The following is a 17,778-nucleotide window of genomic DNA, read 5'->3' as shown; positions in this document are numbered from 1 at the left end:
ATTAGGAGAGGATTCTAGCAGAGAATATTTAAGTTTTTTGTCTAGTTTGGGATGCCTCAAACAGAAAATGAGAAATAATAGGAACATCTACCAACATAAACCAACCCTTTAATAGAAGGGCAGGAAAAAGAGATTTGTGAGTGTAAAGTGTTGGACACAGAACATTAATTATTTTTGGTATATATCTTTAGTTGAGCTGAATACCAGAACCAAGGAAGGTGACCAGTAGCCAATGTGTATAGAAGAATTGCACATCTAGCCAGCAGTCAGGGCACACCAGATGTTCTTGCCAGTGTGAACAAACTCCCAGCTACGGGGGAGAATCACTAAAGTTGGATGGTAATTAAAAGTTGTCTTTTAGTCTATTACCTCAAAAAAGGATTCTATATTTTCTTCCTCTGTGCCTTCTATTATATGCTTTTTTTTTTTTTTTAAACTCTGGCACTAGCCTTTCCTTTCTTCATGATCCTACAGGTAACCAACCAGTCTAACTTCATATTGTCATCTACCCTTAAATCTCTTACTCCTATGTGCTATCCTGTTCAATTCCAAATTTTAATCCCGAGTTATTCTACTTTCTCCCCTACATACGCTCTGTTATAGGCAAACGAAAGAAGTATCAAACAGTCCTAACTGGGTTCACTAGTCATTATATCTGGGCCATCACTCCTATACACCAGTCCTTTTTAATAATCCTTAGCTGGTTCTATCCTATTCCTTTCTATACCTATTGTAAATCTTTTCTTTCCTAAAGAGCTAAGCCTTTCCCTAAGACAACAGTTTTGCCAAATATTTAACTGAGAAAATTGGAGCTGTCCATTGTGGGTTCTCTCCAATTCTACATGATTTTAAATGTTTCCCTTTTTTGTGATGATCTTTGAGCAAACTGCCTCAACCAATCACTATGATTGGGTTCTTTATTCTCTCCTGCCTTTTCTGGGAACAGTCCTCCCAAAATTTTCAGCCTCTCCTTATTCACTGGCATATTGCCTACTGCCTAAAAACATCTCCAGATCTTCATTCATAAACAATAGCAACAAAATCATTGTTTAATCATACTACTCTTACAAATGATTTGTTTCCCCCTTCACAGCCAAACCTATCACTGTCACTTATGTATAAACCCCTAACAATATGACTTCTGCCTTGTTCTTTCCAATTTTAGCTATTTTCAATTGCCAAATCTGGGGCAGCAAAGTGGTGCAGTGGATAGAGCACCTATCCTGGTCTCAGCAGGATCCGAGTTCAAATCTGGTCTTAAGACCATTTAACTTATCAGTACTATTTGATACTTTTGAATAACCTCTCTGTAGGTTTTCTTGACACTGCTCTTTCCTCTTTCTCTACCTGATTGATCTATTTTGTTGGCTCCCTCACCTTGTTCAGCATAAATCCCTCTACTTGGAATACCTGAGAGTTCTGTCCTGGGTTCTCTTCTTTCCCAAATCTACTGCCTTGTAGTAATTCTTGACTCTTAACTCTTACCTCACCTATTCCATCAGTTCTTAATTCTTACTGATTCTACCTCTACATCATCCGTCGCATCTGTCTCCATTTCTTTACTTAACACAGGCGCCATCTTAATTCAAATTCTTACCATCTTTCACTTGGACAATAGCCTCCAAATTGGTCTATCTATCTCATATCTTCCTTCTTCTATTAATATTCCACACAGTTGCCCAAATAGTATTTTTTGTGGAAATGTGTATAGAAGAATTGTGCATGTTTAACATAAACTGGATTATTTGCTGTTTAGGGAGATAGAAAATTTTGGAACACAAAATTTTGCAAGGATGAATGTTGAAAACTCTGCTTATATTTTGAAAACAAAAGAAAAACCAAAATAGTATTCTTAGAGAAAAGTCTAAGCATGTCATTCCCCTCTTTAAAAGTTTCAGTAGTTCCCTGTCACCTAAAAACAAATAGAAATTCTTCTGTCTGGGATTTAAAACACTTTACAACCTGGCACTTTCCTATCTTCCAAGTGTTACTACATTTTACTCCCCTCTGCTTACTTTTCAGTCCAATGTTGGCCTCTTGATATTCCTCAAATAAGACATTCAATCTCCAAAATCTGGGCCCACCACTTGCTCCTTGATTCAACCAGGCTTATAAAACTAACATGGCCAGCTTGTACCAAAGTATACGGTTTTCTTACCATACGCCATGAAAACGAAACCCAAGATGATATAAAAGAGATAGAACATGTTAATTTTATCTTAACTTATTTTTAGTCTGTGAGGTGGCAGGCTTGGGCTTATTTTATTTTCATCTCTGGCTCAAAACATGCTGGCCAGTTAGAACTGGATTCACTTAAGGACAGCTAAACACTTTATCCCAGACTGTAGCTACTGTTAATCTAAGTATGAGAACTAGCCTCCGAGAATGAGATTGTCATGTACAGAGAATTAAGCAAACAAATACAGATAGCTAATTATATGTATATAATTTAATACAGAAAATGTATATTAAGAAATTAGTCAATGTACATATAAGAAAAACCTACAATATAAGCAGTTTTATTTTGCAATCATTTTGTTTTTATGACTCTTAAGATGTAACTTGATCATTTAAGAAAATTAATTAACATCTGTTCTCATCAACAAGTAAATAAGCATCTACTGTACAAACCTATTTGTGCTTAATAACTAAAAAACAAAGTTAACATTTTTACACCATGAACTGTTTTATAAAATCAAATAAACTTAACACTTATCTACTTCACATATGCCCACAATTTTTATTTTCCCTATGTCAAGTTAAAGCGCATGGTGCCCAAATAAAAAGCATACCAAAAAAATCTAGTATGCTTACTCTAGCTACAGTAAATTATAATGCAAAAAAAAAAAAAAAAAAAATCCAAAAGGATTCATTTTTAATGGATGATGAATAAAACGAACTGATCAGTTTGTTAGAAACACTTCAAACAGGGAAGTCTGTTTCTTGATTAAACCTATAATCACTTCATATTTTCTGCTCATTACAGTGCTTTAAATTGATCAATGAAGTTTATCTTTTGATTACATTAATTTATTCAGATATCAGGGTGCAAAGCTGGCATAAACTGAACAGAAAAAAATGAAGCTCATTTAAATGGAATCCTTTATGGACAATAAGTGACTCATTTAACACAGAGGAGCTTTTCTTTCTTCTAAAACAAATGTAATGGGCCAAAATATTTGAGGAAAAACACACAAAGGTACCATTCTTAAGAGGATGAAGTCAACATTTACCAGAAAGGGTGGGGATTTTTTTGTTTTGTTTTGAGATGGAAGATCAACATTTATATAATGCAGTCCATAACATGAATCTGCAATGTATCTATATCTGGCAGAATTTCTCCACACTTGGGGCATGAATGGATTGGAATATTCCTTTGCTGTTGCTGCTGCCGCCAGCTTCTATCATCAGCTCCTGTGAACAAAGCATCCATCCTATGAATTATTTGTTGTAAGTAGGTTTTTTTTTTTTTTTTAACATAACATTTGATAAGCTTAAGTTTAGAGTTTATTACTCACTAGGCACATGTAACCAAATTTCTAATAGCAATTTTTGGTGGATTCAACAATATGAGCTTTTTAAAAAAGTTCCATCAATTCACTGACTTATAGTTGAAGTTGTTACACTAGCTACACACATTATAGGAAAAATTATATGTAGTACATAAAGTATCTCTTGTTCCTGAGAGTCACCTGGCCTCAGCTCAAAAGTTTCTGCTGAAAAAAAACCCTATTTTACAAAGCAGCATAATACCTTGCTTCTGTATTTCAACTGGAATTTGAGTTCTGATTAGAAAATAATTAGGAATAACTTAGGAAATAGTTAAAATAACTAGGAAACAATTTAGATGTGTAATGACTGGAAGATAAATAAATTATGACATTTCACTGGGAAAATAGAGTACCCTGAAAGAAATGAATACCAGGAAATAGAGAAATATATGAATGATGTGAAGTGAGATCAGTAGAATTGGAACAACATACAAACTGACTTACACTGATGTAGACATTTTATATTTTATATGTGACAAGGAGTTGGCTTAGTGCTGGGGAGACTTAGATTTTTATGCTGAACACATGTAAGCTGTAAAGCCATGAGCCAGTCATGTAACTTTTCAGTTCCCTAGGCAAACCCCACTACCACCACATAACTAAATGTCTCTATCTACAGTTTCCACACTGAAAACCCCACACATATGACCTTTACCATTCTTTCTTCTTCCTCACTCCCAAAGAAAAGCACAATCAAAGGGATTATCACTTTGGGTGAGGTTGGAGGGACATAACATCAAATTCATCCTTTTCTCAATTTTAAAGAACTTTAAGAGTTGCAAGGGATCTCAGAGATCATTTAGCCCAATTTGTACTTGAACAATTCTTTCTATAACATGTTTGACTCCTATTAAAATACTAGGCAACATAGTGTTTTTATTGTTTTATTCCTCTTTTTGTACAATTATCTTTGTGTTATTAATTGCATGATTTTTAAAAGGACTAATGCATTAGACAATTACAGAGGTGCATGCATGTCCGTGCACACTTTCCTCCCTTCCCTTACCACCTTCTATAAAAATACTTCAAGTTGTATTTGGATTGATTTTCCCCTTTAAAGCTGCCTTTGAAATTCATTTTAATTTTACATAAGTAAAAATGCTTAGGGAAAGCAAAAGGATTTGAACATTCAGCATGATTTGTTCTAGCTCTGCCCCAAGAAATCTCTGTATTCTAATAGGTGGTGTTCATTAAATCTTAGTGTAATGAAAACTTATCAACAAAATAAAAGACAGTTAATATTTTCTTATAGCATCATATCTGAAATGGAGGTATTAGGTGATGACTTGAAACTGGTCTAGCTTTACCAAGAAAAAAGTTTAAAAGCTAATACACAATTTTAAAATGGGACTTCTGGACTCTTAGTGATCATCTTTAAATTACCTTTCAGCTATCATTTGGTTATTTTCTGGATTACATTTTTCTTCTACTTATCTCAGTAAAATATATATTCCATGAGAACAAAGGGAGATTTGTCTTTGTACTTCTCTAGTGCACTGAACATGACAGACTTTCAGCAAATGTTTAGCAGAATCTACAAAACAGGGATGATATGTCTTTCTTCCCTAAGTTTAATACCAAACTCAGAAAACTAATGCTTTTTAGAGTTGCTACTTCAAATTAACTGTAATTTAATTGATTAGGGTATTCCTTCTATAAACTAAGACTGCAACACCTCCATGCATTAGAGGACCATCTTCATGAGTTGCTATGATTTAAAAGATAAAAATAAAATCATTCTTCATTATCTGGTAGACAACATTCTAGTGATGATCTTTTGAGATGCCACTGAAATTCATTTTACCAAATTTTAAATAGTAGGTATGAGACAGAATAAGAGATACGGCTTTCCTGGTTAACAAATATATTCTTTGAGAAAACCCTTGATAGCATCTGCCACTGCTTGGGGTTCACATAATATCCATGTGACTTACATGGATATTATTCTATGCATTATGGAAACAAAATAATAGGTTTAAGAATTTACTTCTCTGAACAAAGTTACTGGTCTTGTTCATTTGTTGAAACAAAATAATGAATTTAAGAATTTACCTCTCTGAACAAGGTAGGGTTGTTGGTCTTGTTCATTTGTTGATCTGGCCCCATGACGGCTTTGCAGTTCCATCAAAGACTGTCTGCTAAGAATAAAGATTAACACATAGTGATTTGCTAGCATTTTGAAAGATAGACGTAACTAACAAAATCAAATAGATTGCAACAACATCAAGGAATCAAATAACAAAAGAATGACGGACACCAATGTAGTCAGAAGTCAGAAAGATCTGGTTTCAACTCCTATTTCTGAAACATAATGGTGGAGGTTTTTTTTGGTAAAGTTTTTTTTTCTTTTTTTGGGGGGGAGGGGGGCTGAGGCAACTGGGGCTAAGTGACTTGCCCAGGGTCACACAGCTACAAAGTGTTAAGTGTCTGAGGTCATATTTGAACTCAGGTCCTCCTGACTTCAAGGTTGGTACTCCACTGAACCATGCAGCTGTCCCTCTTGGTAAAGATATTGCAGGGGTTTGCCATTTCTTTCTCTAGTTCCTTTTACAAATGAATAAACTGAGACAATCGGGGTAAATTACTTGCCCAGGTTCATATAGTGTCTGAAGCTAAATTTGAACTCAAGAACATGAGTCTGACTGAGTCTGGTATTCTATCCATTGTGTCACCTGTAAAACTTTTATCAGTATTTTACAAAAACTGAAGCTTGGATAGGTTAAAGGGTTTAAACATCATCACAAAGTGCTAAGGAAGGAATCAAACCCAGGCTTAGATACTCTAAGTCCAGCACTTATAGAACTATATTATTATGTCTCTCCAAACTCAAAGACCTTTTAAAAATCTATAAGCAGTTTCCTAGTACAGAATAGATTGATCTGCTGAATAAAGAATCAAGTTCCAAGTCTGTATTGCAAACTATTTCAAATCTACATTTCAGAGCCTGCCTTTCACTTTCTTACCTGCTCCCATCTTCAAAAACATTGTTTTCTTTCAGCAAAAATGCCAGCTGTAATGCCAGTTGTTCCTTTTCTTCATGAATCTTTTCTCTTGCTGCTCTCTCAGCATGGAAATCAGAACAGTAAACCTCCATCTGGTTAACAAAAAAAAAAAAAAAAAAAAAAAAAAAAATTCAACTCAATGCTTTTCTGTGTACTTAAAGACTCAAAAGAAAATTGCATATTAATCACATATACATTAAAACAGCATAGAATATCAATATTTACTACATATGCACCAAATGGCACAGCATTTAAAACTTTAAAAGTTGAGTGAATTATAGGGAGTGATACATTGTAAAACTAATAGTGGAGAATCTTGATATACCCCTTTCATATCTAAATAAATATAACCAAAGAGTAAGCAAGAAAGAACTTGAGTAGACTTTTAGAAAAGTTAAGACTCACTAGATATCTAGGAATTACTTTTCAGCTATGCATTGTACCTCTATAAAACTGACCATGTATATTGTGAATTCTACCAAACATTTAAAAAACAATTAACTCCGATGCTTTATGAACTATTTGAAAAAAATAGAGATTGAAGGAGTCCTACCAAATTCCTTTTAGGACACAGACATGATACTGATACCTAAACCAGGTAGGTTGAAAACAGATAAAGAAAATTATAGACCAATCTCCCTAATGAATATCGATGCAAAAATTTTAAATAAAATATTTTGCTAATGCAAAGAGATTACCGAAAATCATCCCCAGGATAAATACACCATGACCAAGTAGGATTTATACTAGGAATGCAAGACTTGTTCAATATTAGGAAAACTATTAGCATAATTGACTATACCAATAACTAAATTAACAAAAACCATATGATCATCTCAATAGATGCCGAAAAAGCATTTGATAAAATCCAACATCCATTCCTAATAAAAACACTTGAGAATATAGGAATAAATGGACTTTTCCTTAAAATAGTCAGGAGCATATATTTAAAACGGTCAGTAAGCATCATATGTAATGGGGATAAACTGGAACCATTCCCAATAAGATCAGGAGTGAAACAAGGCTGCCCACTATCACCATTACTATTCAATATTGTATTAGAAACACTACCTTTGGCAATAAGAGTTGATAAAGAGATTAAAGGAATTAAGAGTAGGTAATGAGGAAACCAAATTATCACTCTTCGTAGATGATATGATGGTATACTTAGAGAACCCCAGAGAATCAACTAAAAAACTTTTAGAAATAATCCACAACTTTAGCAAAGTTGCAGGATACAAAATAAATCCACATAAATCCTCAGCATTTTTATACATCACCAACAAAATCCAGTAGCAAGAGATACAAAGAGAAATTCCATTCAAAATAACTGTCGATAGCATAAAATATTTGGGAATTATCTGCCAAGGGAAAGTCAGGAATTACATGAGCAAAACTATAAAACACTTTCCACACAAATAAAGTCAGATTTAAACAACTGGAAAAATATTAAATGCTCTTGGATAGGCCAAGTGAATATAATAAAGATGACAATACTACCTAATCTATTTATTTAGTGCTATACCAATCAGACTCCCAAGAAACTATTTTAATGACCTAGAAAAAATAACAACAAAATTCATCTGGAAGAACAAAAGGTCAAGAATTTCAAGGGAACTAATAAAAAAAAAAAAATCAAATGAAGCGGCCTAGCTATACCTGATCTAAAACTATATTATAAAGCTGTGGTCACCAAAACCAATTTGGTATTGGCTAAGAAATAGACCAGTTGATCAGTGGAATAGATTAGGTTCACAGGACAAAATAATCTATAAAACTATAACAATCTAGTGTTTGACAAACCCAAAGATCCCAACTTTTGGGATAAGAATTCACTATTTAACAAAAACTACTGGGAAAACTGGAAATTAGTATGGCAGAAACTAGGCATGGATGCACACTTAACACTGTACACCAAGATAAGATCAAAATGGGTTCATGATTTGTGCATAAAGAACAAGATTATAAATAAGTTAGAGGAACATAGGATAGTTTACCTCTCAGACTTGTGATTGCAACCTTAATTTTAGTACATCTTGTTAGTGTCAGTTGCAAATTTTACAGCATTGACAATTGCCAAACCTCTTGTTCCAATTTTTGCAATCAAAGTTGCAATCAAAGACCCCCTTTTAGGTTCCCAAGAAGGAAAATGTATATCTAATATGTATAGTCCCAAATATATGTATATATTATATTCCCCTCCCCAAGTAGTCACTATTTTGTTAGAAATCATTAATCTGTATTTTTCTTCACAACTTGGATCTGAATATAGTGCTGCCCAGTTTAAGAAAACAGAACAAAACAAAATAAAACTGCTCCCCAAATAGCCAAAGCCTTATCCCACGTTGCATGCCCCACCATGGTGACCCTTAGGTGGAAGATGAATAATAGAGGGTTAGAAATGAGTAGATTTGAATATCTCCTTGGAAGTAAGCTGAAACATAAGGGAGGGAAGAGAAAAGAAAAGGAGGGGAAAAAGATACCATGCATTATCCCTTCCTTATCCCAAATGTTAAATTAAGAAACTATTGTTAATAAGGGTAATTTGAAGTTCATATTATCCAATAAAAAAAGGTGGGAGCAGGTACACTGAAGGGGAATGTGTTAGAGAAAACAAGGAATAGGGGACGAGTAACAGAGACACGGCAGATGTAAAAAAAACATAAGGCATAAAAACATATCTGATAGAAAAGGTTAGTGGAGATGGCCCCAATGAGGTCTTTTTTATATTTTTATTATTGCAGGTATGATAAGTAATGGTAGTTGAGTTGTTTCCTTCTGACCCCTACCCCGAAACTATATACGGATTTTACCTGGGGAAAAAACAAACAAACAATTCAGCACATTGCCAAGTGACCATAAACACATTCAAATAAGACTGGAGCAGAACAGGGAGGACAACAGATGACAGATGTTTAAAGAACAGCTCAAAAGCTGTTGTTCAGTTGTTTTAGTCATCTCTGACTCTTCTTTGCCCTATTTGGGGTTTTCTCAGCAAAGATACTAAAGTGGTTTGCTGTTTCTTTCTACTGCTCATTTTGCCAAAGAGAAAATTGAGGCACTGATTTGGTAACTACTGCTCATAAGTGTTCTGGGTCACAGTACCAGGATAGAGAGGAACACTTATGGTCAGTCAAAAAACAGCAGAAATTCTGATCCTACTTCAAAACAGGAACTAGCACTTCTGACTGAAGTAATGACAAATATCTTGTTGAAAAAACAAATGACCTGGATAACAGACTATCTGAAAACCAAGATCAAAAAAGAAGCCTAGACCTTGTATTTCAAGAAACTATCAAGGAAAATTGCCCTGATATCTTAGGTATAAAGGATACATTAGAAATGGAAAGAATCTACCAATCTTCACATGGAAAAGGTCCCAAAATTTTCAGGAATACTATAGCCAAGTTCCAGAATTCTGAGGTCTAGGAAAAAATGTTGCAAGCAGCCAAAAAAGAAACAATTCAAATATCATGGAACCATAGCCAAGATCACATAAGATTTAGAAGACATTAAATAAGCAGAAGGCCTAGATTATGATATTCTGGTAGACAAAGGCATGAAAATTACAAACAACTTATTTAGCTAAACTGAGATTAATCCTTCAGAGGAAAAAAAATGGATATTTAATTAAATAGAGGACTTTCAAACATTCCTGATTAAAAAAAAAAAAAAAAACAGAACTGAACAGAAAATATGACATGCAAAAACAAGAAACAAAAGAATAATAAAAAGGTAAACATGAAAGAGAATTATAAGGGACTTAATAAAGTTAAAACTGTTGGTTCTTTTATGGGAAGATGATAACACACACACACACACACACACAGAGTATAAAAATCCATGTGGTCCAATAGGGAAAAAGGAGAAGCTATTGAGGGAGGGGCATGATAAAAGGAAGCATGGATTAAAAGAATCGGTGATCAGAAACAAACTTCTGTGGAAGGACAGGAAAAAAAAGAGAGAAACATCAACAGAAGAAAATCTAATTGAGAGAAATATGTAATTTTGAGTCCTAACTAAATGTGAATAGGATGAGCTCACCCATAAAACAAATATGGGCAGTAGAATGAATTAGAAGCCTGAATCCAAAACTATGTTGTTTATAAGAGACACACTTGAAACAGAGACAAATACACAGTATCAAAATAAGGGGTTTCAGTGAGCCTTTGTCTATGCTGACATAGGATCCTGCCACCACCCTCGGATTCAAATTTGTGTATGTAAGCAAAAAATGGCTCTATGTCCAAATTGCCATGAAATTGTGCATATTCTTTGATTTAGCATCACTACTAGGTGTGTACCCTAAAGAGACCAAAGGAAAATGACCTATTCGTACAAAAATACTTATAAGCACCTCTTTTTATATGATGATAGAATTGCTCATCAGCAATGGCTAAACAAGTGGCAGCATAATGATTGTGATGGAGTACTTATTGGACAATGACAGTTTAAACTGAAGTATAACTTTCTAGCTTTCTTTGTTTTTTGTTGCTTTTTTTGTTTTTGCAATATGACTAATATGGAAATAGTTTTGCACAACTAAACATGTGACTGATATTGTTTGTCTTCTCAGTGAGTGGGGGATAGATAAGAGAGGGAATGAATTTGGAACTCAAAATTTTAAAAAATGTTAAAAATAAATGATTTTTTTTTATTATCCAATTACGTACTAACAGTAATAATAATTTATATAAAATGGGTGAATAGTTATACAATATCCAGATTAAGAGACTCAGAAAATAGGATTTAAAAAAAACAATCCTAGAAAAATAAATTGAACAATAAAAGAAAAAAATGGATTTATGTGAATTCTACCAAACACTCTAATATTAATTATTTATAATATTATATAAAGACATAAAAAGGATCCCTACTAAATTCCTTCTATGATATATATTTAATCTTGCTTTCAAAGTCAAAGCTCTTCCAATTTAGTAGGTCCTGCCTGAATTTACATTCTCTTAATCCAACTTCTGAGCACAGAACATAATCTTCATGACACAATGAGGAATAATAATACAACTTTAGTGCTGACTTTTTAAAATCCAGTAACAAAAACAATACAATACATTTATATCACATTTTAAAATTTCAAAGCATTTTGAATGACAAAAATCCAACTGTGAACTACCAACCTCAAAACAACCCTGTGAAGTACTATTAGTACTACAGATATTTTGTGTGTATTTTACAGATAAGGAAACAATATCAGAGAGGTTAAATGACTTGTCTATGTCACAAGCTATGAACACAGATCTTCCTGATTCCAAGAAAGCAGGGTGGCTCCCTTATATGGCCTTTATGAGAAACACTGGCTGTAAAAATTGTTTCCTAAATTTTTGCCTTCCTTCTAATCATGGCTGCATTGGTTAATGTTTTTTGCAAAAAAAAATTATTTTAATATTATCAAAATTTTCCATTTCATTATTTCATAATGCTCTTCAGTTCTTCTTTGGCCATAAATTCCTCCCTTCTCCAAAGATCTGAGAGATAGACTATCCTTTGCTCTCTTAATTTGCTTTTAATATATCACCCTTTATGTTTAAATCATGAACCCATTTCAACCTTATCTTGGTATAGAGTTTAAGATGTTGATCTATGCCTAGTTTCTTCCATAGTATTTTCCAATTTTCCCAGTAATTTCTATCAAACAGTGAGTTCTTATCTTTGGCCTTATCAAACAGTAGTTTGATAATAGTCACTGACTATTGTGTATTGTGTACCTAACCTTTTTCACTGATTCACTATTCCATTTGTTAGCCAATACCAAATGATATTGATAACTGCTGCTTTATAATAGTTTTAGATCTGACACAATTAGGCTATGAAAGAGATTACTTCTAAGCAAAAACAAAAAAACCTCAACAACTTAAGTATCCTTTGAGATGGCAAAATGTGGGAATTTGAAGGGATGGTTGAATTGGGAAATAGTTGAATAAGTTACGCTATGTGATGGGATAATTTTTTATTATTTTTTATCAGCATCATGACCAATCACAATTCCAGAATAGTAATGATGAAACATGCAATCCACCTTATAATATAGAGGTAAAGGACTCAATACAGAATGAAACAAGCTTTTTTGGAGAGAAGAGGATGCATGGTCAATGTGAAAATTTGTTTCAGTTGACTATGTTCGTAATAGGTTATCTTTTTCTTGTGTTCTCAATTGGATAAAGAGGTAGAATGGGAGATTTTGGCCGAGTAAAATAAATAAAATATTTAAAAAGGGAGGAGAAAAAGAAAAGAAAATCTAAGAAATAAGGCTGTATGTCTAAAAGAATGACAATAAGAGAAAGCTCTTTAAGTTCTAAAAATTATATGAAACGACATGAAATACAAAATACAAAAAGCAAATGATTTTCACTTAAGATTTTCAGTACCTATGTAGTACATCTGTACCAATTTCCTTGAATTTTTTCAAATAGCGAATTTGAAATTTACTTTTTTTCTTATCTGTTTCCTATAGAATTATTATAGAATAGTATATTTATATTCTATTATATTTTAACATAGAATGATAGAATTGTTATAGAAGAGCTTTAGAATTATTAAAAGATAATTATGAAAGCTATTAATTATACAGAACTTTCCCCCTAATTTAATATTTTTAAAAATTCTAAAATAATAAAATAAAAAAAATCTACTAGCCTAAACATAAGACGACAGAAAACTGAAGTCAATAATATGAAGAATGTCCTTGAAGAGACTGCAATTTTTTGTTACTCATATTCCAATGGGGTTGGTCTCTTAGACAACTGTTACCTGTCACAGAGTTTTAATTAACTATGATATTCTGATTTCCAAAGTTGAAGCTAGAGGTGGAAATTTAAATCATGCTAAAAACACATCTTAAAAAACTTTTGGTTACAATTGCCTTTCTATAACATGTTCTTGCTAATGATATCAAAGAGATCTAGTGAAGATTATTAGCTTCAGCAGGCTATTCCAATAAATTACAAAAAGAAGGCCTAATTTTGGTAATACATTTGCTCTTCTGGAGATCCCCAGGTTAACTGTATAACTGTACACCCCCGATTAGATATGCTTTTTCTTTTTAGATATTTAGATATATTTGATATTAGATAACATGATTTGTTTTTTGTTTTTTATTATTGAGAACAGGAATCATAAAGGGAGTATTTCATATTCTATTACTGAAAAGCTTAGGGATTTTTTCAATATTAGTATGTGCTAAGGGAATGGAAAAGACAAGGGAGGAATAGTATGCCTCCATAGAAGTACATGCTCTTTGCCTTTCCTTACTAATAAGGAGAGAAATCAATCTGGTTAAGTTTTAAAGATTGACGATATGATTATATGATTTTAAAATACGACGACGACAGACATATGGAAGTACCATATATTAATAATTATATTATTATAGTTTTATTTTTACAATGAAATACATATTTGTTTAAGTGATGCCTAAATTTAAACAAGTATAAAATATATCTGTACCTGAGCCCGGAGGACAGCCATGGTCTCCAAGTCTTCTTCTTGCTTAGCAATAATCTGCTTCATCTCATCCATTTGCAACTGCTTGGAAGCCAGGGCTCTCTCTGCTAAATCAAGCTTTTCATTTAATTCCTTTATCACTGACCTGTCAACTTTCTCTGCCTGTTATAAAAAATTAATTGAAGAGAAAATATTGAAACCATAAAATGCCTTTTAGTAAAATAGTAGACAAAATATATGTGAAAACAATTACTGATTTTCAGTTATTCAGCCTCTTACTAATAAGGCTTCCAACTTTTCTTTCCCAGTTTCTTAGAAATATCAGTGAATACCAACTTAGGACTCTTGGCTTCTGGTAGGATTTAACATTTCATCTCAAGCTAGAAAATATAAACCAAACCAAACCACAATGGTTAGATCCTTTTAAGCTGACTGAGGATGTAACTGATTCATATAATTTTACAATGTAATTTCTTTGTGTAATCAGTAGGAAAAAAAAAAGAACACACTTTAATATTAAAAGGGGCCAAACAAATTAAAGTACTACAACTCTAGTGAGCAAATGAAAATCACTAAAATTATAAATTGGTGAGATTGACAACAACAACAAAAAATCTTCCTCAAAATAAAGCAGATATATTCTAAACCAAAATACTATGGTATTGCTTAATCAAAGTACTATATTAATTTGGGCAATCAACAGCAGGTCAATTTCTACAGAAATCAAAAGCACTAATCCCAGCTAATGCTCTCACTATGCATGACACTGATCACAAGGAGTCTATAGGGATGGACCACACATTTATCATAAATGTGAGAAATATTAAAATATCATTAAGAGTAGATCACAAGTATCATTTTTGTACACTATATATATATATGTGTATATATATGAGAAACAGAAATCATTAAAAGTTACAACTTAAAAATAATTTTGATGCAAAATTTAAATGTCTTTGCTGAGGTTTATAATAATTGACTTATTTCACATGCACAATCAACACACAAAGATTCATATTCCTCATTACTCTCTGTAAATTGTCTTTTTCTTTTAAATACCTCTTTTCTTTTTAGTTCTTCAATTGTTTTCAGTACATTACTATGTTCAAGAAGAAGCTTGTTATGTGTTGTCTGTAAAATGGCAAATTTGGACCTATTTCAACAAATAAAAAAATTAATTGGAAGACTGGAAAAAATGAGTAATTTTATTGCTTTTTTTCCTCCTCCCCCCAAAAAGGTAAAATGCCTCCCTTAACAATGATATAAATATACATTAGTATTTTTCTCTTCCTTTCTACCTCAACTTCCTACCCATCAAGAAAAATTTTTCCACTCATAAAATTAAGGTATAATTCTTCCTCCACTTCATCCTTATGGTTCTTTATTCTAATGAAAAATGCTATGCATCAGAAGGTTCCTGTTGTTCTAGCATAGTAATCAAAAGAGGAACTTGTACAAACTCATCATTCCCCAAATTCTATTCTATTACAAAGGATTATTACAAATTAACATTCATTTTTACCATTGCTTTTTATACCAAACTCACTTTTCATCATCTGTTTTAGCTTGTTCCATTTTGATTTCTGAGCGCATACTCTCCACTTGTAGTTCTAACTTTTTGTTGATATATACTAATTCTTGTTTTTCATCCAACTCTGATGGGGTTGCAGAATTTTTCCTTTCAAGGGCCTGACACCTGAAAAGGGCAGGGTAAAGATTCAATTGGAATGGTTCTTTCACTTCTAAGCCATCTAGGTCAGAATGGAACCCAAATGTGTAACACATTTAAAAGTCTAAGCCAGTGGTTCTCAAATTTTTGTTTTCAGTATCTTTATCCTATTAAAAATTATTGAGGATCTCTCCAAAGCGTTTTTGTTTATCTGGATTATATTTATAGAAATTTACCACATTGGAAATAAAAACTATTTTTGAATTTGTAGACCCTCTAAAAGGGTTTCAGAGATCCCCAGAATTCTCTAGACCATACTTTGAGAACCACTGGTTTAAGCTTATGTAGAAAATATAAAGCATGTCATATATGTAATGTACAGGGATTTATTTAGTAAATAATAGTAATAGAAATGCCAGTTCCCATTTGCCTTCTTACTAATCAAAGGTTTATTTACTAATTCACTCTGCCACACTACCAAAAGATTACAGTCAGTATTACACAAAATACTAACCCCCTTGAAACTTTCATTTTCAGGAGATAGGGTGATATTTTAAAACAATTTTTAAAAACCCCAGCAGTTATCAGTAAGAAGATGTTCTTCCTAAAGTGATTTACACTTAACAATATTGTTCCTGTTCTTTTAAGTTATGTACCTATATTATTCAAAGGTTATGACTATGACTAAATAAATTTCTTTCAAGAGACAATTATAAAGCCATCTGCAAATGTAGGAAAAATGAAAAAAACATGTTAATTCTCCAAATATGTACTTGTAAGCCTGAGAATATAAGTACTGAGAAGCTATTATTTGAACACTACTGTTTGTTTGGAAAATTAATTTAACAAGCCCAAAAGCATTGTTAAGACACATGTAAACTTCTCTAGTCTGAGAATAAAACACAAAAATACTTAAGTATAATCAGTTTTAACACTAGCTAGTATTCTATGCAAAAGACCTCTTTTTTTTTTTTTTTAAAGAGCAATTTTAAAAATCATTAATTTCTCTCCACTACTTATTAGTCTTAATAACTGACCCACAATGAAAAGATTTTTACAACTTCTTCCTCTTCTTTTCTCTTTTACTTGAGTATTATTGCTCACTTTGTAAAATGTCTCACATGAAGGCACTTTTACACCACACACACACACACACACACACACATTAAAAGTCATTAACAGCTTTTCACATATATACCTGAAACTAATGACATAGGATTTTCTGACTTAAAAATTAAAAACAGCTTTTACTTTTCTAATATCAGTAATATATTAACTGTATATGTTTCTTTTTATTTTCCAAATACATATCAATTCTGCCCTTTACTCTTACTTTTCTTGAAGCCTCTTCTTCATCAGCTCAGCTTCATTGAGCTTAGTGTGAGCTTCTTGAAGTTCCTTAAACAATGCTGTTACCTGGAGGTTAAGTGTTTCCACTTCACTTCCAACCTATTCAACAGAAAATTCAAACACACAAAGATGATTACTCCAGGTTAGTTTTTTTCTTGGAAAAACAAAACTAAACAAATTAGCTTGATTACTCTGTTACCAGTTTTTTTGTGTATTTAAAAATAAAGCTATTAATAGTCACAACTTTTTTCAATGTCAGTAGCTTATAAATACTTGTTAATGTACTTTTAAATTAACTTACTAAAGGTAGATTTAGGAAATTGCTCTCCTTTCCTTCACTTTCTCAACTGATTCTGTCAGAATAAGTGACTACACATCACAAATTTAACCATGACTGTGATTCAGCCTTAAATTTTCAGAAATACAACTCTGTTTAATAAATCCTTATTTATCTGGATCTTCTCCATGCAGGGGAGTAATGTCTTTCATGAAGTTTAAGAGGAGTCAGTCTCTTTTTACTATGAACTAGTTATTGAATTAGCAGAACCTGAAGCTTCTGTGACTTCTTGATAATAAGCTTTTGGGTTTTAGCTTCCCATTTATGTGTCCTTTTTCAAGTTTAGATGGCTAAGCAGAAATGAGAAACTTTTGTAGCTACCAAAATTTCCTTGTTTTGGTTTGTGGGCTCTTCTGAGCAGACTTAGAAATCTTTATAATAAACATGCAATATCCACCTTACCTAAAT

General features: G+C 32.6%; 1 protein-coding gene across 2 annotated transcripts in view; it reads right to left on the bottom strand.

Annotated features, from left to right (window-relative positions):
- Positions 1-2,429: 2,429 nt before the first annotated feature.
- The window catches only part of OPTN (optineurin), a 37,645-nt gene continuing 22,296 nt past the window's right edge, over positions 2,430-17,778 (bottom strand). The window contains exons 8-14 of one of the 2 annotated variants that reach the window (XM_031938592.1): positions 17,017-17,132; positions 15,561-15,710; positions 15,074-15,167; positions 14,018-14,176; positions 6,515-6,645; positions 5,604-5,689; positions 2,430-3,414 (exon numbers count right to left, since the gene is read on the bottom strand). In XM_031938592.1, the coding sequence (XP_031794452.1) occupies positions 3,284-3,414; positions 5,604-5,689; positions 6,515-6,645; positions 14,018-14,176; positions 15,074-15,167; positions 15,561-15,710; positions 17,017-17,132 (867 nt within the window). In that variant the 3' untranslated portion in view covers positions 2,430-3,283. The remainder of the gene's footprint in view (positions 3,415-5,603; positions 5,690-6,514; positions 6,646-14,017; positions 14,177-15,073; positions 15,168-15,560; positions 15,711-17,016; positions 17,133-17,778) is intronic. The other variant, XM_031938593.1, reaches the window with a different exon arrangement.

Source organism: Sarcophilus harrisii, chromosome 5 (genome assembly GCF_902635505.1).
Source record: "Sarcophilus harrisii chromosome 5, mSarHar1.11, whole genome shotgun sequence".
Classification (NCBI taxonomy): Eukaryota; Metazoa; Chordata; class Mammalia; order Dasyuromorphia; family Dasyuridae; genus Sarcophilus; species Sarcophilus harrisii.
Note: the sequence above shows the minus strand (reverse complement) of the source record. Positions and strands in the feature narration are given on the sequence as shown.